The sequence below is a fragment of the Crotalus tigris genome, unplaced genomic scaffold (genome assembly GCF_016545835.1).
Source record: "Crotalus tigris isolate CLP2741 ecotype Arizona unplaced genomic scaffold, ASM1654583v1 scf7180000024321.1087588, whole genome shotgun sequence".
Classification (NCBI taxonomy): Eukaryota; Metazoa; Chordata; class Lepidosauria; order Squamata; family Viperidae; genus Crotalus; species Crotalus tigris.
Window position 1 is genome coordinate 254,137 of NW_024100493.1, and position 21,578 is coordinate 275,714.

Sequence of the window (21,578 nt, forward strand, 5' to 3'; positions counted from 1 at the left end):
AATTGTCCAGGCTGTCTCTGCCCTGCTGAGCCCGCCAAAAGTCCCATTCTGCAAACGGTGCTGCACCAGTTAAGTAGTCCTCAACTTACGACCGGTTGAGTAGTCCTCGACTTACGACCGGTTGGGGGGTCGCGGCATTAAAAAGGTTGAGAACCACTGTGCTAGTGGTTTCACTATGGATGTAAAATATACCTGTTTGCCAATATACTGGGGTTTTGTTTTTTTTTTGTAAATGAAACTTGAGTGGTTTTACTTTACAATAAAGATGTTAAAAGACAAATAATTTAAAGTCCAGCCTCTAGAAATCAAATGGACACATTCTGGAGGTATTTGGATTTGAACTTGATGAAGTCCAAAAGAAGGTTGCTCTAATTTTTCAGAAACACTTAAAATACCCCCTCATCAAATTGAAAACTATAAGTACTGTATTATTATTTTTTTAAAAAAAAAAAAATAGAAGTGGGATTTTTTAAAATAGGTGAACGCTTAATGAAACTTCGTGCTGCAATCTAGTGCAAAAGAAGTTGCTTGGTGAACGTGATGGCACATACACTAAACTAAAGGAAACTGGGTAACCACAAAGATGTTTTTCTTATTATGCCGGAAACACCTGCCCCTCCGAAGAAAATCAAAAGCAGTTCCCTCAGACTGCGTTGAAGAGAAACCAAACAATTTTCTGTCAATATATTTTAAACTGAATCGAATCAGGCAATTTATATCAAGCAATTCTATCCAGTTGAAACAATGCATGGTCAGGAAAAAGCAGCAGCAGGATAGCGTTTTCTAGAGGAAAACAGGCAGTTTCATACTTTCTGATAAAGCTGATTGTTACTCATGTATGCTCAGAAGTTACTCTGTCACTCAATCTTGGAAAAGTGTGCAGCTCTTAACATATTTTCCAGCAAAGTAGATTTTTTGTAATTTCTTAAATTGGTTTGTTTATTTATTTACCTTAAAGAGAAATTTTGTGAAATACTCTTAGGCTAGCGCAGTGATGGCGAACCTTTAAGAGACCGAGTGCCCAAACTGCAACCCAAAACCCACTTATGCATCGTCGAGTGCCGGGTGGGTGTGGCCCATTGGGTGGGTGTGGCCCACTGAGTGGGCGTGACTGCAGTGGTAACGGCAGACTGGGTGGGACTAAAAAGTTCAATCAATCAATTCAACTTTGCAAGATCTTTTTTTTTCACAAGAAGTTGAAATTGACTGATTGAACCTTTTTTTTTTTTTTTTTTTGCACACGGCAGTGGAGGCCTAAAGTGAAAAGGTTTTATAAAACCCAGCTGAAGGCCTAGGACTGGGGCGACAGCGTGCGTGCTCACAGAGAGGTCTCTGAGTGCCGCCTCTGGCACCCGTGCCCTAGGTTTGCCACCACTGGAGCTATTATATAAATGTGGTTAAGTAAATATCCTCCTTGGACCAGATTTATCACAGGGCTGTAAAATTATTGTCCCAAAGATTTTTTAGGTAGGAACAACTTCCATTTAAAGGCATGATTGATTATTTTCAAATATACTTGCATAAGATTAAGCTGCATGAGTCTTTCTTATTTTCCATTTAAAAACACTATCAAAGCAGCAGATATTACACAGCATCCTCCTAAACATTCTGGTTATAAAATCTTTTCTGAATATATAAATTTTAGATATCCCACTAAATGATATGAGCATGTTGTATCAGACCCAGCTATTACAAGCAAATAATTGCATGTGTATATATGTCAAAAAGTACAATAAGTCTTGCAGCAATAATTTTTGAAACAGATAACAAATTTGATCTAGTTCCCTTTTTGGTGTCCCTGAATCTGACATGACAATTATAACAACAAATCCATGCAGTTATTTTTGGCAGGAGGGGTTTGCTAATGCCTTCTTTCCAGATCTAAGAGAGAGGAAATGATCCAATCACCCAATTGGTTTCTGTGCCAAGAAACTACATCTAAGAACACTAGAACTAAGATTTGTCCATTCTTAGTCTTGAGCCTTAACTGAAGCAAATAATAAACTGTGCCTTAACCAATTGCATTGGCTAGCTTCAAATAACATCCAGTGCCATTATTCCCTAGAAACTCAGGCACCCCAAGTTCCATGGAACCAAAGGAACCCATTTTCCTGAATTTGGAAGAAAACCAACGCTTTTTTACCTTTGGCAAAAGTGGCTTTTTTTGTTCTTATCCAACAATATGAATCCTAAGTATTTCAGCCAAAGCAAACAGTATTTCTTAAAGGAGGAGGTGTCAAGTCTTTTTATAGGATACAGAAATCAAATGATACATTCAGTATATAGGTATCAGAAAACAGATACATCAGAAACAATAGAAATCATTGATTACACATAGAATTGAAAAGCAGAAAAGTTAAAGTTAACCTACCACAAGTGAAAGATTTATGGGCTACATTACTCTTTCCCAGCTCGGTTTGTACTTTGTATCTTTCTTAAAAGTTGAAAGTGTATTTTTTTTTCCTGTTGTATCTTTTTTAAAACTTGCCAGTGTATATTTTTACTTTTATATCTTTCTTAAAACTTGCATGTGTATTCAGAGGACTTTCAGAATACACTCTTTACTGTTTAGTTGCTGTAAAGGTTAGTTCTCGCATATTTAAAAAAATGGCCGGAGTTCAGAACAATAAACGTTTTCTTGAAGTTACAAAAGAGGCCTAGATTGCCAGGCTAAAATGCTAATATCACCTTTACTAAAAAGCTAATAACATTGAAGCCTAAATCCAAAGGTGCTTTTTCCAAAAGGCAATAAAATCCAGTTGCCTTTTGGAAAAATCAACTTGAGGACAACCAACATCATTTTTGAAGATGTTTTGCTTCTCAGCCAAGGCACTTCTTCAGCTCTGACTTTCATTCTCCACCATTTAGCTGAAGAATGGATGAGGAGAGAAAAGTCTTCAAAGAAGAACAAGAAAGTCCAGTTGCCTCTTGGAAAAGCACCTTTGGGGTGATCAATATAAATTTAACTTTTTTTTCCTCTTCTCCCTTTGACCTTTGCATTTGCTCCCTCATGATTTTCCCAGCAGAAAAGCCTCAAGGCAAGTAGGAAACTTTGCTGCCGGAGGAATGACACAGAGAAAATAACTTAGCCCACAAATGACCCCCAAGGCTCTCATTTCTTTTATAGACCAGTGGGAATCATGGTCTCAAAGGAACAAATGATTCTGTACTGGTAATCCTCTGGTTATGAACTCCAATTCAGCCCAACACGTTGCTAAGTGGAGTGTTTGTTAAGTGAGTTTTGCTCCATTTTACGACATTTCTTGCCACAGTTGTTAAGTGAATCATTGCATTTGTTCAGTTAGTGACACGGTTATTAAGTGGCTTTTTTTGTTCTTATCCAACAATATGAATCATAAGTATTTCAGCCAAAGCAAACAGTATTTATTAAAGTCTTTTTATAGGCTACAGAAACCAATGACACATTCAGTATATAGGTAATACATCAGAGAGCAATAATCAAATAATAGAAATCATTGATTACACATAGAAATGAAAAACAGAAAAGTTAAAGTTAACCTACCACAAGTGGAAGATTTATGGGTTACATTACTCTTTCCCAGCTGGCTTTGTACTTTGTATCTTTCTTAAAAGTTGCAAGTGTATTTTTTTTCCTGTTGTATCTTTCCTAAAACTTGTCAGTGTATATTTTTACTTGTGTATCTTTCTTAAAACTTGCATGTGTATTCAAGGACTTTCAGAATACACTCTTTACTGTTTAGTTGCTGTAAAGGTTAGTTCTCACATATTTAAAAAAATGGCCTGAGTTCAGAACAATAAACGTTTTCTTGAAGTTACAAAAGAGGCGTAGATTGCCAGGCTAAAATGCTAATATCATCTTCACTAAAAAGCTAACAACATTGAAGCCTAAATCCAAAAGTGCTTTTTCCAAAAGGCAATAAAATCCAGTTGCCTTTTGGAAAAATCAACTTGAGGACAACCAATGACCTCTGGACGATTGAGAATCTCCATTTAAAATGGAAGCCAAAAATTCCAGATAATATAATTGAACATCGGTCCAGTTCATTCCACAAAACATAAGCCTCTCCAATTTCTTACTGAAGCAAAATTTGGAGGAGGAAATACTTTTAGAGGCCCAACCAAATTACTTATTTTTCTTACAGTCATTGTTGGTGTTTTAAGTATCTTTTGTCTCTTTCTTAAAACTTGCATCTGTATTAAAAGCCTTTCAGAATACACACTTTGTTTAGTTGCTGTAAAGAATAGTTCTCACATATTAAAAACAAATAGCTTGAGCTCAGAACAATAAACGTTTTCTTAAAGTTACAAAACAGGCCTAAATTGCCAGGCTAAAAATGCTAATATCACTTTTACTAAAAAGCTAATAATATTAAAACCTAAATCCAAAGCTGCTTTTTTCCCAAAAGGCAACAGGGCTGAGTTCAAAAAAATCCAGTTGCCTTTTGGAAAAATCAATTTGAGGACAACCAATGACCTCTGGAGGATTGAGAATCCCCATTTAAAATGGAAGCCAAAAATTCCAGATAATATAATTGAACATCAGTCCAGTTCATTGCACAACGTATACAACTCTGCCATTTCTTACTGAAGCAAAATTTGGAGGAGGAAATATTTTTAGAGGCCCAACCAAATTAACTTGGTCTTCCTATTTTTCACAAGGGCCTTTAAAAAAAACATTTTAAATAACATTTGTTTGCTTGTTTTGAACCATTTAGTCCTGTGGGACTCCTGGAGACTTTATATGCCAGCCTGTCCAGCTCAGCTTCCTTCCACCCTTGTGTTTTCAATTTTGTGTATCAGTAACATTCTTGATAACAATCAGATAAGCCTCTTATCTAAACAGCCCCATTTGCACCCAAAGGAAGCCTTGACCTCAGGTGAACTTCGCACCTCTCCGCCCCCCCCAGGAGCCTGCAAAGCACGTGGCATTTGCATTTCAAGGAGGAGCCAATCAGAGCACGCAAGGGGTCCGCCGATCGCTCATTGGCTCCCGGGAAAGCCCGCCCTCCCCTGCCTATAAAAAGGCCGCTCTCGGGCCCTCCGACTCACCTCAGTCGGAGGAAAGAGCACCGCCCGGTCCCAAAATGAGCCTCTTCGTTTCCAAGCCCGAAGATCTCAACGGCTCCTTCTGGGACATGCTGCTCCTCCTCGCCTGGGAGCCGGACTTCGAATTCCTGTGGGAAGCGCTGTCCCTTCAGCCGGACGACGAGGCTTCCTCCGTCGACTCGCCTCCCCGAGCCGAGGCCTCCGTCGCGGAGACGTCGGAAGGCGGCCCAGGGGAGGCTGCTCCGCCGGGAGGAGCCCGAAAGAACGAGGATTTACCTCAGGCGGCGGCGGCGGCAGAAACGGGAGGCAATCCCGAGGGTAAGCCTCGAAAAGGAGCGCGGTTCGCTTTGGGCATGCGCAGAAAGCGGCGCGTGCTGAGGGGAAGGCGCCGTTTTCCCTCTCTCGGTGTTTTTTTTTTTTTCTTCTCTCAAGTTAGGAGCATGCGTGTTGAGGGAAGACTGGTTTCCGAAGTTTTTTTTCCCCGGCGCATGCGCTAAAGAGCTTGCCGGCTTTCTGTTCTGCGCTTGCGCGCCGAGCAGGGGACAAACTCTTCGCCTGCCTGCAGATCTTTGATCGTCTGAATTTGCTGTTTGTGACACGCGATGTGGAGCCGAAGCGGGGACTGGGACGGAGGTCAAAAGCTCCTTTTTTTTCCTTCGATCCCAGTCCTTGCTGAGCTTCGCTGCGAGAAGCGGTCTGGATACATTTCTATGGCGCTTCTCTCTGCCTGCAAGGCGGCTCTGGCAGGCATATCAATGGAATAAATCAATCGAGCCCTTTAAAAACTGCTGGCTGCATCTCGCCTACGTGACCAACGGCCGCTTGAGCTGCAGCTTGCTTTTTTTCTCCTGGCAGTAAGTTTTAAAACCCGCCTTTCCGTTGCTGGCCTTGAATGGCCCAGGAAGGTTATTGCAAATGACCCTTTGAGGGTTTTGCATCGGAGGGGCAGCGGGGGGAGGGGGAGGACTTGGGTTCTAATTCTGGGAGATGCCCCAAAGGGGTTTCTTTCAGCTGCTTGCGTTGCTTTAGACCAGTGTTTCTGGATACATTTCTATGGGGCTTCTCTCTGCCTGCAAGGCGGCTCTGGCAGGCATATAAATGGAATAAATCAAATAAGCCCTTTAAAAACTGCTGGCTGCATCTCGCCTACGTGACCAACGACCGCTTGAACTGCAGCTTGCTTTCTTTCTTTCTTTCCTTCCTTCCTTCCTTCCCTGGCCTTGAATGGCAGCGGGGGGGGGGGAGGACTTGGGTTCTAATTCTGGGAGATGCACAAAAGGGGTTTCTTTCAGCAGCTTGCATTGCTTTAGACCAGTGTTTCTCCACCTTGACCATTTTAAGGCATGCGGACTTCAACTCCCAGAATTCCACAGTCAGCAATGCTGGCTGTGGAATTCTGGGAGTTGAGGTCCACACGCCTTAAAATGGTCAAGGTGGAGAAACACTGCTTTAGACACAGATTTCTTTCTAGGTTAGTCATGGCTGTGGGGAGGTGGAGGGCTCTGGCAGGCATATAAATTGAATAAATCAAGTAAGCCCTTTAAAAACTGCTGGCTGCATCTCGCCTACGTGACCAACGACCGCTTGAGCTGCAGCCTTTCTTTCTTTCTTTCTTTCTTTCTTTCTTTCTTTCTTTCTTTCTTTCTTTCTTTCTTTCTTTCTTTCTTTCTCCTTCCTTCCTTCCTTCCTTCCTTCCTTCCTTCCTTCCTTTCCTGGCCTTGAATGGCCCAGGAAGGTTATTGCAAATGACTCTTCGAGGGTTTTGCATCGGAGGGGCAGCGGGGGTGGGTGGGGGAGAAGGACTTGGGTTCTAATTCTGGGAGATGCACAAAGGGATTTCTTTCAGCAGCTTGCGTTGCTTTAAACACAGATTTCTTCCTAGGTTAGTCATGGCTGTGGGGAGGTGGAGGGCATGGCTGCCAAGCTTCCCGACAACAAACGGGGGTTGCATCTATTTCAGGAGGGTAGTTCCTTCCTCCCACTTTCTATGAAGTGTTTTAAGTGTGTGGACTCAGATTGTTACAATCAACATTGCAGCCCCGTTTCTAGATTTTAAAAAAAAAAACATATTGCTGCCTGTGAATAGTTGCTGAAAGTTTCCCCCCCCCACCAAATTTCTTCCTAGGTTACTCATGGGAAGGTTGAGGAAATGGTTGCCAAGCTTCCTGACAATAAATGAGGTTGTCCCTTGCTCCCACTTAAACTGTATATAAAGTGTTTTAAGTAGGTGGACTAGGTTGTTGGAGCCAACATTGCTGTTTCTAGACTTTTTTTTAAAAAAAAATAATATTGCTACCTGTGAATGGTTGCTGATGGTTTCTTTTTTGCCTCTGCTTCTTTCCAGGAGAGGAGGAATCCACGCTTGGAGACCAAGCCGCCGGTGGCTTTTCACCCCATCCTGTAGGCCGGTGGTCTATACAAGCCCTGCGCCTGCTCGAGCGTTCAGGGCACCCCAGGATTTGGAAAGTGTATCAGGGGGGCTTGGTGCTCTTCATCGCCTACCGAGGAACGGCCGGGTCCCCCTCCGTTTGGCCCATCCCAGGAGATCAGTTCAGAGGCTTTTTGCTGTCTCTGGATGCGGACGGGGTTTGTGCGCCCAAAATATTTACGTACCTGTCTGGCCTTTCCTACCTATCCCGCACTTTCCATGGCCAGGATCCGCTTTGGGACTTGTGCACTTCCAGCTTGATTGCAGGGATGCGGTGGCAGCGAGTACCTCCACTCCCACTGAACTTGGAGATCCTGGAATTGTTGGTGGGCACCCTTGAAAGTGTCTGCGAGGGTTTCTACGAATGCCTCATGTTTCGGGCGGTATTTTTATTGTCTTTCCACGGAGCGCTTCGCCCTGAAGAGATGGTGGCCGAGACCTTTATGACCTTTCATCCAAAGCTCCTCTGCCTGGAGGACATTGACCTGGAGGAAGACCACGTTGGCCTTAATCTGCTGGCCCCAGAGATGGAAGCGGGGTGGGTGACGTGCTGGTTGGGACGGTCGGAGGACCCGCAGCTTTGTCCCGTTCTGGCCCTCCAGAATTACTTGGCGGTGAGACCTCCAGGCGAAGGACCCCTCTTCTTGTACAGCAACTCACATCTGTTGTGCAAAGAGCGATTCTTGGAAGTGTTTCACAAAACGCTAATAAGGCTTGACCTCCCCTCGCGACGATTCGGCCTGAAATCTTTCTGGCTGGGTTCCCTCACCAACGCAGTGCGTTGTGACTTCCCAGAGAACGTCGTTCTGTGTATGGCCAGGTGGCCTTGCAAACCGCTGCCTGGAGTTTGGCCAGGAGTTTAATGGCCAGCTTTGGCTTCTCCTGCAGATCAAGTCTCACTATGGCCTGTGCTTAAATTAATTCCTTTATTCTCAATCATTGCAACATTCCCAAGGAATGGAATCTGGAATCATTTGTTTCACAAAAGGACTGTGGTTTTCTACCGAGACTGTTTACCCAACAGTCATGACTTGGTCTATTTCATATTGAAAGAATAGTCTGGCTTTGAATCTGAAATTTTAGATGCTGTGCTGAAATTCACTCCTTTGATGGTGTATAACTTTTTAAAAAATTTCCTAGGGAAATAGCCATGTTGCCACTGTGCACACTAGTTAAGTGTACGCATTTTAGTGAGCTTAGCTGCAGGAAGAGTTTTAAGACTCTTACATTGCAGAAGCAAACGCTACTGTAGTTCTCTCTGCAGAAGGGGTAAATTTTAAAGCCTTTGGTTTCCTAAACATGAGAAGGGAAAGAATTTGGCTGCTGTATTTTATACAATGTATTGAACCCAAATGTATTTGGAGTATTGTTCCTGCAGAATCTGCATTTTAATTTTTAATTTTACTCAATGAATGTAAACTATTTTCCTCTTTGCTACAAATGGATGATTTTGTAATTTTGAATAAATAAAGTATATGAAACTTCACTGGTGTATCAAGAGGTGTTATTTTCTACAGCTTTTTCCTCTCGTGACTATCTCAGCTATTGATCGACATAAATGTCTATGCGGAGTCTCAGTCATCCAGGTCATGGTTGTCCCACAGATGCTTTTTCAAGACGCAACCGTACTTTCTTGTTTTTCTTTGGAGGTGTCTTGTTTCTCATCCCAGAAGCTTCTTCAGCTTTGACTTTCATTCTCCACCATCTAGTTAGAGCTGAAGAAGCTTCTTGGATGAGGAGAGAAAAGTCTTCAAAGAAGAACAAGAAAGTCCAGTTGCCTCTTGAAAAAGCACCTTTGGGATGATCAATATAAATTTAACTTTTTTTTCCTCTTCTCCTTTGGTTTATTTTCTCCATGCCTTGACACCGAAATGGAAGACAGGCATGGAAGGCACAGGAAAGCTGCATTCATACGCATACATTCAGTTTTGCAGCTACTATGATTGCTGGATGAGCAGGTACAAAAACAGCCAGGGAAGGGATTGTGGATTGGGAAATGGGCCTCTCCTCACTCAACAGGAATGCTCAATTATCAGGTACTTAGGAGCTTATCAGGTACTTAGGAGCCAGAGGCTTTGGCAATACAAAGCAAACAATAGCCAACAACATAATAGCCAGCCATCCGAATCAACATTTAAAAAGTCTCACACAACAGGCACTACACACAGAATAGCAGTGAGGATTGTTTGCATTTGCTCCCTCATGATTTTCCCAGCAGGAAAGCCTCAAGGCAAGTAGGAAACTTTGCAGCCGGAGGAATCACAGAGGGAAAATAACTTAGCCCACAAATGGCCCCCAAGGCTCTCATTTCTTTTATAGACCAGTGGGAATCATGGTCTCAAAGGAACAAATGATTCTGTACTGGTAATCCTCTGGTTATGAACTCCAATTGAGCCCAACACGTTGCTAAGTGGAGCGTTTGTTAAGTGAGTTTTGCTCCATTTTACGACCTTTCTTACCACAGTTGTTAAGTGAATCATTGCAATTGTTCAGTTAGTGACACGGTTATTAAGTGGCTTTTTTTGTTCTTATCCAACAATATGAATCATAAGTATTTCAGCCAAAGCAAACAGTATTTATTAACGTCTTTTTATAGGCTACAGAAACCAATGACACATTCAGTATATAGGTAATACATCAGAGAGCAATAATCAAATAATAGAAATCATTGATTACACATAGAAATGAAAAGCAGAAAAGTTAAAGTTAAGCTACCACAAGTGGAAGATTTATGGGTTACATTACTCTTTCCCAGCTGGCTTTGTACTTTGTATCTTTCTTAAAAGTTGCAAGTGTATTTTTTTTCCCCTGTTGTATCTTTCCTAAAACTTGTCAGTGTATATTTTTACTTGTGTATCTTTCTTAATACTTGCATGTCTATTCAAGGACTTGCTTTTCTTTGAAGACGTTTCTTGTGGAAGGATTTATACTCCTTGCAGACAGCTGGTCATTTGCCTTCTTTTAGAGATGGTGTGTGTGTTTGTGTGTGTGTGTGTTTTCTGTCCAGCATCTAATCCAGTGGTTCTCAACCTGTGGGTCGGGACCCCATTTGGGGTCAAATGACCATTTCACGGGGGTCGCCAAACAACGCAGTCCGCCATTTTTCCCCCCTTTTCCTTAGCTGTGCTACTCCCTTTTATTCTATTGGCTTTTGAAAGCCAATAGAATAGACTCTCTTGAATAGAGTCTAATTCTATTGGCTTTCAAGAGCCAATAGGAATTGTCCAGGCTGTCTCTGCCCTGCTGAGCCCGCCAAAAGTCCCATCCTGCAAATGGTGCTGCACCAGTTGAGTAGTCCTCGACTTACGACCGGTCGGGGGTCGTGGCATTAAAAAGGTTGAGAACCACTGATCTAATCAGAGCTTTAGATGTTTCTGGGATGAGAAGCGAAACATCTTCAAAGAAAAACCAGAAAGTCCAGTTGTTTCCTTTGGGACAACCATGACCTGGATGACGGAGAATCCCCACCGATGTTTTCTTGCAGACGTCTCATGACCCAAGTAGGAAATATCATCAGTGCCAGAAGAGGATGGGGTTTGCAGAATGGAGGAGAAAGGGGAGGAGGAGGAGGAAAAGAACTGTGGGATCCTTGGTGCTCTCTTGGTGCTCTCTCTGAGCTTGGGGGTTGTCTGGAAGACCTTTTATTAGCCAACTAGGCAATCTTAGCAATGCTAGTTTGCTGGGGGGAGGAGGAGGAGGAGGGGAGGGGGGAAGGATGAGAAGGAGGAAGAAGAGGAGGGAGGAAGAGGAGAAGGAGAAATGTTTCTTTATAAACATTTCACAACCCAACTAGGGAACACATTCCGCACTAAGTGCAGGTAGCTATGAGCCAGGCAGCACTGGTGATGTTACCTAGTTGAGTCACGAAATGTCTACTAGAAAGCCTCCAAGCTCAGAGAGCAGAAAGGTCTCACAGTCCCCTTCTCCTCCTCCTCCTCCCCCACTCCCTTCTAGCACTGGTGACGTTACCTAGTTGGGTCACGAAATCTCTGCAAGAAAACAATCAAGCTCAGGGGGCGCCGAGGACCCCACCATGAACACACTAATATCAATTGAACGAAGTCAAGGCAAGCCCATTCCAAGCTGAAGTGCTGCAGGTAATAACCTATCAAGGAGGGGAAAGGGGGGGGGAGAGAAATGACTTGAGTAGCAACTTTGTGGGCTCCTTCCACAGAAGAGCGGATGTACATGTAACTCTATGACCTGGGGAAACGTGAGCGCTGAGCCTGAACTCGGTGCCGTCGGATGCCTTTCATCCTGATACCCTTCGCTTTGTTCCTTGGTAGATGATTCTCAAGTTACCTGGTCTGCGGGGTGTGTGTGTGTGTATGTGTCACAAAGGAGAGCAAGATCACAAGAGAAAAAGTGGTCCTACAAGAAGACCGATCGACTTGGCTGCGACTGGGAAAAAGGCCAGGGCCACTGTTTCCTGCGATGGCTGTGGAAGATGGGAGAACGAATCTTTTCACGGGCAGAACGACGTAATTGAGGGCCATCCACCCGCTCTCCCAGCAATGAGGCTTATTAGCATCTGCTCGCTCGTGTTTTTCGCAGCACGGATGCTTCAAGGTAAGTAGGAGAATTTGCAGACGGAGGAATGAGAGGAGGGAAAAAATAAAATTAGCACGGAATTGATGATCCCCTGCAGGGTTGTCGTTTCCTTTATAGACCAGCGGGAATCGTAGTTCCAGAAGGAGTACTGGTAGTCCTCTGGTTATGACCTCCAATTGCATCCATTGACGTTGCTAAGTGAAACATTTGTTAAAAATTTAGAAGTATAAATATTAACAGTTAAATCTGAATGTTGATTTGCTCATAAAGGTCATGTAAAGGTGATTAATATATATATATATATATATATATATATATATATATATATATATATATATATATATAAAACATGGTTCTCAACCTTTTTAATGCCACGACCCCCCAACCGGTTGTAAGTCGAGGACTACTCAACTGGTCATAAGTCGAGGACTACTCAACTGGTGCAGCACCATGTGCAGAATGGGACTTTTGGCGGGCTCAGCAGGGCAGAGACAGCCTGGACAATTCCTATTGGCTTTGGAAAGCCAATAGAATTAGACTCTATTCAAGAGAGTCTATTCTATTGGCTTTCAAAAGCCAATAGAATAAAAGGGAGGAGCACAGCTAAGGAAGAGGAGGAAAAAAATGGCGGACTGCGTTGTTTGGCGACCCCCGTGAAATGGTCGTTCGACCCCAAATGGGGTCCCGACCCACAGGTTGAGAACCACTGATATATAAGCTAAAAACGTATTAATGAATGTAATACATATGTCTTGACGCAGCGGTAAGAATGAAAATTATTAGCTTTAAATATGAGGTGGTAGATAACAAAGAGGAAGAGAGGAAATATTAAACGTTGAAAGAAAAGAAATTTTGGTTACTAAATTTAAGATATTTGGAAACTTTTAGAAAATAAGACAATTTGATTGTGTTATTAATTTGTTGATGTAGACGGTGAGAACTTAAATGGATAAGATGTGTACCCTGAATACCAGATTTTGTGAGGAACTGTGATGAAGGGATTTGGAAGCATTTAAAACTTGGAAGTGATAAATATTAAACATTAATTTTAAATATTAATGGAACATTAGGACTACTGTGAGGTGAATGGGGCAAAGAAAAAATCTTTTTCTGACTTTCATGCCTAAAACGGGACTAAACGGTCTCACGGTCTCTCCATTTCTAGTCTGGTGCCTTAATAACTTCCAGACCAAATTGGCTTTTTAAAGTTTCCTAAATTGGCTCTTTAAAGTTGCCTAAACTGGCTCTTTAAAGTTTCTTAAACTGTCTCTTTAAAGTTGCCTAAACTGGCTCTTCAAAATTTCTTAAACTGGCTCTTTAATGTTGCCTAAACTGGCTCTTTAAAGTTTCTTAAACTGGCTCTTTAATGTTGCCTAAACTGCTGTACCTCAAATCTTTTTCCTCAGAAAATTCGGACAGAAGCCTCAACGCCTTCATTAGAACCAACCATAACATTTGATTCAGTTCATTTGATCCTGAATAAAGCTAATTGTTCCTCACCCACAATGCTAGATGGTGATGTTGCTTGGGACAGTGAAGATGGGTAGCGTAGAAACTTAATAAATAAATAAATAAGTAAAATATTCCCACCAATTAGGCCATGGTGAGTGACCACTGGGCTTATTTTACATGCATTGAAGCTTCACCGGAACATCTGCAATCTATTTTTCCACCTCGTTGCCAGTCGGTTCCCCTGACCACAACCATCTTTTTCAAGCGACTGTGGTTTGAAAAAAAAAATCTAAATTTTGTTACTCCCAGGCACTGACGCAGCCCAAGGAAAATATGCTCAGATGCTCTTTAATGAGCTGTTTGAAGGCTACTCCAACGCTCTCCGCCCGGTTCAAGACACAGATATGGTTCTGAATGTTACTCTTCAGATCACGCTTTCCCAAATCAAAGATATGGTAAGCATCAAAATAAGGGGTGCAGAATAATAAACTTTGAAAGTTTTTCTCCTGCCCCCCCCCCCCATTCAAATCTCGTTGGGTTGGCTGGAATTTCAGAAGTTACAGATAGTTTATATAATTATTCCTTACATCGACAGAGGCGGTTGTAAGGTTTGTAACTATTTTTCGCTAACCACGTTGAACGTAAGCTAGCTTGTGTGTGAGTGGGTGTAACCAGATGATTGGAAGGCAGAGAAAGTTCTATACATGAAGGGGATTTGGGGGGGGGGGGAAATGTACAGCCCATACCATTGCTTCCCCCTCTGAACCCCAAAATCTGGATGGTCCCAGTTCTACAGAATAACAGAGTTGGAAGGGACCTTGGAGGTCATCTAGTCCAACCCCCTGCTCAGGCAGGAGACCCTGTACCATTCCCGACAAATGGCTGTCCACTCTCTTCTTAAATGCCTTGGTGAATGCTCCAACACTGGAAGTTTTTAAGAAGAGACAGGACTGCCATTTGTCTGAAATGGTATAGCGTTTCCTGCCTGAGCCGGGGGTTGGACTAGATGACCTCCAAGGTCCCCTCCAACTTTATTATTATTATTATTATTATTAATAATAATAATAATAATAATAATAATAATCTTCTATTTCTATCTATCTTTATCTCTTCTATATCTATCTATCTATCTCTATTGATCTCTTTCTCTATCTCTCTATCTCTATTGATCTCTCTCTCTCTCTCACCCCCCCCCATCCCTAATTACTTTAAAAAATATGAATCCCAGGTATATTCATATTAACAGTAGAAAAACATCTATCTATCTATCTATCTATCTATCTATCTATCTATCTATCTATCTATCTATCTATCTATCTATCTTTGTTGTTGTTATTATTATGGATCATCGCACAGTCAGCCAGATGTTCAGACTGGATTTGGCATTTTGTCTACCTATCGAGTCCTTACCAAGGACCTGGGATAGGCAGATGTGGATGTTTGATGGTATTACATTATTATTATTATTATTATTATTATTATTATTATTATTATTATTATTAGCTGAGGACTACGTGTGTCCATGTGATCTTCATCTTATGATGGCAGGAATGAACATCTGCCATCAATGATCTGTAGTCACGATAAAAGAGAATTTGAAGGGATAGCAAAGATCAGGAAGTCTGAAATCATGGATAATAACAGATAATTCCAGAACAGATGAACCCACCAACTTAAACTGTCTAATCAGCAGTACACTTGACCTTTAACAAACTCTACATACTAATAAAGAAAATGGACCCATTTTTATTTAGAGGCTTAATTTGGGGTGAGTCCGATAGACGCTTTCCTACGTTCCCAACCTAAGGCGACAATGATCTTATTATAGGATGAGAGAAACCAAATTCTGACAGTCTATCTGTGGATTCGCCAGACGTGGTATGACACCTTTCTGACGTGGGACAAAGACAGATACGACGGCTTAGATTCCATCCGGATCCCCAGCAATCTTGTGTGGAGGCCAGACATTGTACTTTACAACAAGTAAGCCTGGAGTGATTTGAGCAGCAGTTTGCAGAAATGAAACTAGCGGTTCCCCGCAAACATGGGATGGTTATCTTTTTAAAAGCCTGCCCCAAGAATTTGGCAATTATTTGTGGTGCAAGGAGCTCAGAGGTCCTTCTGAGAAGTTGGTTTGAGAGAGTTTGACAAAAGGCCAGTCACTGCCACCCTCAGAGATAGTTGAAGTATTTTTCTACATTTGGACAGGATTCTCTCTGGTTCCCTTTCTCCTGAAAGTGGAATGGGAGGCAGGTGTGGCTGGATTGCATAGGAAAACTATGTTCTTTTTTGAGAATAGGATAGGATAGGATGAAATAGAATAGAATAGAATGGAATAGAATAGGGAATAGAATAGAGTATATAGAGTAGAGTAAAGTAGAGTAGAATAGAAATACAGAATAGAATAGAAATACAGAATAGGATAGAAATACAGAATAGAATAGAATAATAGAATAGAATAGAATAGAATAATAGAATAGAATAGAATAATAGAATAGAAAGAATAGAATAGAATAGAATAGAATAGAATAGAAAATGGGAGTGAAATAGAATAGAATAGAATAGAATAGAATAGAATAGAATAGAATAGAATAGAATAGGGAATAAAATAGAGTATATAGAGTAAAGTAGAGTAGAATGGAAATACAGAATAGGATAGAAATACAGAATAGGATAGAAATACAGAATAGAATAGAATAGAATAGAATAGAATAGAATAGAATAGAATAGAATAGAATAATAGAATAGAATAGAATAATAGAATAGAATAGAATAGAATAGAATGGAATAGAATAGGGAATAGAATAGAGTATATAGAGTAGAGTAAAGTAGAGTAGAATAGAAATACAGAATAGAATAGAAATACAGAATAGGATAGAAATACAGAATAGAATAGAATAGAATAGAATAGAATAGAATAGAATAGAATAGAATAGAATAGAATAGAATAGTAGAATAGAATAGAATAGAATAGAATAATAGAATAGAATAGAATAGAATAGAATAGAAGAATAGAATAGAAAATAGAATAGAATAGAAGAATAGAATAGAATAGAATAGAATAGTAGAATAGAATAGTAGAATAGAATAATAGAATAGAATAAGGAATAGACTAGACTAGACTAGAATAGAACAGAATAGACTAGAATAGAATACTTTTGTTGTCACTTTAAATGTACGCTCATCAGCATACATTAAAATGAAATTTTGTGCCCTTCCGCTCTCGAAAAATACCATTATGCATATAGCCACCCTTCAACAAATACAAAATTTAAATCGGCTATCAACGGAACTGTGGCCAAGAATAATAAAATAAAGTCAATCCAGATATACAAGAGTTACAATCATTTCAAGGGAAACGTGGTGCCCAAAAATAAAAGTCACTGAAGGAAATGATTCACACAACACTCAATTGTCTCCCGACAAGGTTGGCCCGCAGCGCGTCGTCCTAGACCCCTTGAGGGCTCTCATCATCAAGATATTCCACTCCCCATATCGTTGGGTGTATTGCTGTGTGTTCTTCTGCCTTTTTGTTTTTTTAGGGCGGACGATGACTTCTCCGAGCCGGTGAACACCAACATTGTCTTGAGGTACGATGGGAAGATCACTTGGGATGCTCCAGCCATCACCAAAAGCTCGTGCGTGGTGGACGTCTCCTACTTTCCTTTCGATAGCCAGCAGTGCAACCTGACCTTCGGTTCCTGGACCTACAACGGGAATCAAGTTGACATCTTCAACACGCTAGATTCGGGTGACCTCTCGGATCTCATCGAAGACGTGGAGTGGGAGATCCACGGCATGCCGGCGGTGAAGAACGTGATCACTTACGGTTGCTGCTCCGAGCCTTATCCAGATGTTACCTTCACGCTCATCTTGAAAAGGAAGTCCTCTTTTTACATTTTTAACCTGCTGCTTCCTTGTCTCTTGATCTCGTTTCTGGCTCCGCTGGGATTCTACCTTCCGGCGGACTCTGGAGAAAAAGTCTCTCTCGGAGTTACGGTTCTGCTTTCTCTCACCGTCTTCCAGCTCATGGTGGCGGAAAGCATGCCCCCGTCAGACAACGTCCCCTTGATAGGTATGTGCATCTATTTTTTTTATTTTGGGGGGGGGGATTTTAAGGCTATTTATTTTCCCCCCGTCTTTATTAGTAACCTCTTATTAATATTTTTATTTATTTATTTATTTATTTATTTATTTATTTATTTATTTATGAGACTTATATACCGCTTTAGGTGCAAGCACTCTCTAAGCGGTGTACACCAGTAAGCAATGTATATATATATTTACATTGCCCCCAACAATCTGGGTCCTCATTTTACCTATCCCGGAAGGATGGAAGGCTGAGTCAACCTTGAGCCGGTGAGATTTGAACCGGTGACCTGCTGAACACAGTCAGCTAAAGTGGCCTGCAGTACTGCACTCTAACTGCTGCGCCACCTCGGCTCACCTTTTTTTTTATTTTTTTTGGGCGGGATTTTAAGGCTATTTATTTTCCCCCGTCTTTATTAGTAACCTCTTATTAATATTTTTTTTTATTAAAAGTTTTTTGAAGTTTTACAGAAGAAAAAAAAAAATCCCCCTCCCCAAACCCTCCCCACCCACCCAGCCCTCCCCCAACCTTCCCAGAGCTGAATATAGGCTTAATTAAAACTTAAAAGAAAATTTTTTAAACACATGTAAACCATAAGCAATTAATTACAACAATTAAACACATTATGAAATACTTTAAAACCAATATATAAAAAACAAAAAAAAATTATATCTAAAAATACACTACTTATCTAGAATTTCCATTCAATCTCCATAATATCATACTTATATTATATAAAATCTATCCCTCTTTCTTTATCATCAAACTCAAAAATACGCATATAAACTATATACCATAAACAATTAATTACAATAATTAAACAATTTATAAAATACTTTAAAACCAATATATAAAAAACAAAAAAAAATTATATCTAAAAATACACTACTTATCTAGAATTTCCATTCAATCTCCATAATATCATACTTATATAAAATCTATCCCTCTTTCTTTATCATCAAACTCAAAAATACACATATAAACTATATACCATAAACAATTAATTACAATAATTAAACAATTTATAAAATACTTTAAAACCAATATATAAAAAACAAAAAAAAAATTATATCTAAAAATACACTACTTATCTAGAATTTCCATTCAATCTCCATAATATCATACTTATATTATATAAAATCTATCCCTCTTTCTTTATCATCAAACTCAAAAATACACATATAAACTATATACCATAAACAATTAATTACAATAATTAAACAATGTATAAAATACTTTAAAACCAATATATAAAAAGCAAAAAAAAAATTATAATCACAATCATTAGACACATTATAAAATACTCTGAACATTTTCTAATATAATACTAAAAATATGGAACGCTTCACGAATTTGCGTGTCATCCTTGCGCAGGGGCCATGCTAATCTTCTCTGTATCGTTCCAATTTTAGTATATGTGCTGCCGAAGTGAGCACAGTATGTGCATCTATTTATAAAGCTTCAAAGGGGATGAATTTCCATTGGGGTCAATGTCAAAGGTGTCCACATGCTGGTACATCCAAATATCAAACATAATAGCAGAATAACAGAGTTGGAAGGGGCCTTGGGGGTCATCTAGTCCAACCCCCACCCCCGCTCAAGCAGGAGACCCTATACCAGGGGTAGGCAACCTTGGCTCTTTTATGACTTGTGGAGTCATGGCTGGCTCAGGAATTCTGAGAGTTGAAGTCCACGAGTCATAAAAGAGCCAAAGTTGCCTACCCCTGCTCTAGACCATTTCAGACAAATATTTGTCCAATCTCTTCTTAAAAACTTCCAGTGTTGGAGCATTCACCGCTTCTGGAGGCAGGTTGTTCCACTGATTAATTGTTCTTACTGTCAGGAAATTTCTCCTTAGTTCTAGGTTGCTTCTCTCCTTGGTTTCCATCCATTGCTTCTTATCCTGCCTTCAGGGGTTTGGAGAATAGGTTAACAGGGATAGCTCTCCTTGGAGATATAGGTTGACCCACACTACTTTCTCCCAAGTCAGCAGAATCATATATTTAAAACATCTGCTGATAGTAAAACTACTAGCTGGGTTGCAAACGTCTAGTAGTTGATTCTAGGTGGGAACAAAAACATTGAAGAAAACATTAGGTCTGCTGCTACCTTGTGGTCATCTATGCTTTTTGTAGCCGGTGGTCTCTTCTAGATCAAAGATGCAAAAAGAGAAGGGCCTGTAATTCCATTTTATTAATGCAAACTGGACATTTTTAAGAAGACATTGGACAGCCATTTGTCCGAAATGGTATCAGGTTTCCTGTCTGAGCAGGGGGCTGGACTAGAAGACCTCTAAGGTCTCCTCCATATTCTATTCTATTCTATTCTATTCTATTCTATTCTATTCTATTCTATTCTATTCTATTCTATTCTATTCCATTCCATTCTATTTTCTATTCCATTCTATATTCTATTCTATTCTATTCTATTCTATTCTATTCTATTCTATTCTATTCTATTCTATTCTATTCTATTCCATATTTCCTATTCTATTCTATTCTATTCTATTCTATTCTATTCTATTCTATTCTATTCTATTCTATTCCATTCCATTCCATTCCATTCCATTCCATTCCATTCCATTCCAACTATATACTTTCAATTTATTTGAACTTACTGGGAAAAATACTCTTTTTTTTGTTTTCCACGTTTTTTAAAAAAATAAATATTAGCAATATTTCATTTGTCCTTTTCGGTGGCTCTAATGTTTATCTCCTAGGTAAATATTACATCGCAACCATGGCCATGATCACTGCCTCGACCGCCCTCACCATCATTATAATGAACATTCATTATTGTGGCTCTGGAGCCAAGCCTGTCCCTCGGTGGGCAAGGGTGGTCATTTTGGACTACATGTCCAAGATCTTCTTTGTGTACGACGTGGGCGAAAACTGCACCAGTTTGCAGTGTGCGGGACAGCAGGACTCGGAGTCCAAAACAGCCCAGGCAAGTTTGAAAGAGCGAGGCGGGTATGAAGGGACAAGGAAGCCCCTTCATAAGGGGGGCAGCAGGGATGTTGACCCCCTCAAGAAGCCCTTTGGTGGAGAGGACGAGGCCCATCGACGTCCAGAGGACAATCCACTGGAGACAGTCGACTGCTGCTCGTGTTATCGGGCGTTAATCCAGAATATTGAATACATCGCCGATGGCGTCAGGCGCCACAAAGCCAACCACGCCAAAGGGGCGGAATGGAAAAAAGTGGCCAAAGTGATGGATCGCTTTTTCATGTGGATCTTTTTCATTATGGTCTTCTTCATGAGCGTTCTGGTTATCGGGAAAGCTTTTTAAGGAAGGAAGAATCAAACCTTCTGGGAGGAGGGGGGCTCCGTGGTATCCGAAGCAGGACATCCAGATTCATTCGCAGTTTTGTTCCGTACAGCATCAGCCTTGTGAAGCTTCCTCCTTCTGTTATGTATTCAAGATGGACAGGGATTATTTATATGTCAAGGTGTAGGCTTATACATGTGTTGTATATAGCATGTTTAAATGTGTGTTATGTATGCATGCACTTTGAGAGCAAGCAGCTAAATTTCATTTTTAATGTGGCCCACAGTAAAAAATGACAATAAAGGTTTTTTCTCTCTCTCTCTCTTCTATTTCTATCTATCTATCTATCTATCTATCTATCTATCTATCTATCTATCTATCTATCTATCTATCTATCTATCTACCTACCTACCCACCTACCTACCTACCCACCTACCTACCTATATCTCTATTTATATCTATCTATTTATCTATCTATCTATCTATCTATCTATCTATCTATCTATCTATCTATCTATCATCTATCTACCTATCTACCTATATCTCTTCTATTTATATCTATCTATCTATCTATCTATCTATCTATCTATCTATCTATCTCTTCTATTTATATCTATCTATCTATCTATCTATCTATCTATCTATCTATCTATCTATCTATCTATCTCTTCTATTTATTTATCTCTCTCTCTCTCTCTCTCTCATTATCTCCATATCCATCTATATCTATATCTATATCTATATCCATATCCATATCTATAT

General features: G+C 40.4%; 1 protein-coding gene and 1 non-coding gene across 2 annotated transcripts; one reads left to right on the plus strand and one right to left on the minus strand.

The window, feature by feature from the left end:
* The first annotated feature begins 11,970 nt into the window (after nucleotides 1-11,970).
* CHRNA9 (cholinergic receptor nicotinic alpha 9 subunit) lies at nucleotides 11,971-21,077 on the plus strand. The gene is made up of 5 exons (XM_039325218.1): nucleotides 11,971-12,025; nucleotides 13,769-13,914; nucleotides 15,288-15,442; nucleotides 17,002-17,534; nucleotides 20,269-21,077. Exons 1-5 carry the CDS (start codon nucleotides 11,971-11,973, stop codon nucleotides 20,835-20,837), a joined length of 1,458 nt encoding a protein of 485 aa, XP_039181152.1. The 3' UTR covers nucleotides 20,838-21,077.
* On the minus strand, nucleotides 18,879-18,985 carry LOC120299942. The gene has a single exon (XR_005554507.1). It is a non-coding gene; the product is annotated as a U6 spliceosomal RNA (small nuclear RNA).
* Nucleotides 21,078-21,578: the final 501 nt, after the last annotated feature.

Coding starts and splice junctions, on each gene's coding strand:
- CHRNA9 (XM_039325218.1), top strand. CDS start 11,971: ATGAGGCTTATTAGCATCTGCTCGCTCGTGTTTTTCGCAGCACGGATG. Junction 15,443..17,001: donor GACATTGTACTTTACAACAA/GTAAGCCTGGAG, acceptor TTGTTTTTTTAG/GGCGGACGATGACTTCTCCG. Junction 17,535..20,268: donor AGACAACGTCCCCTTGATAG/GTATGTGCATCT, acceptor TTTATCTCCTAG/GTAAATATTACATCGCAACC.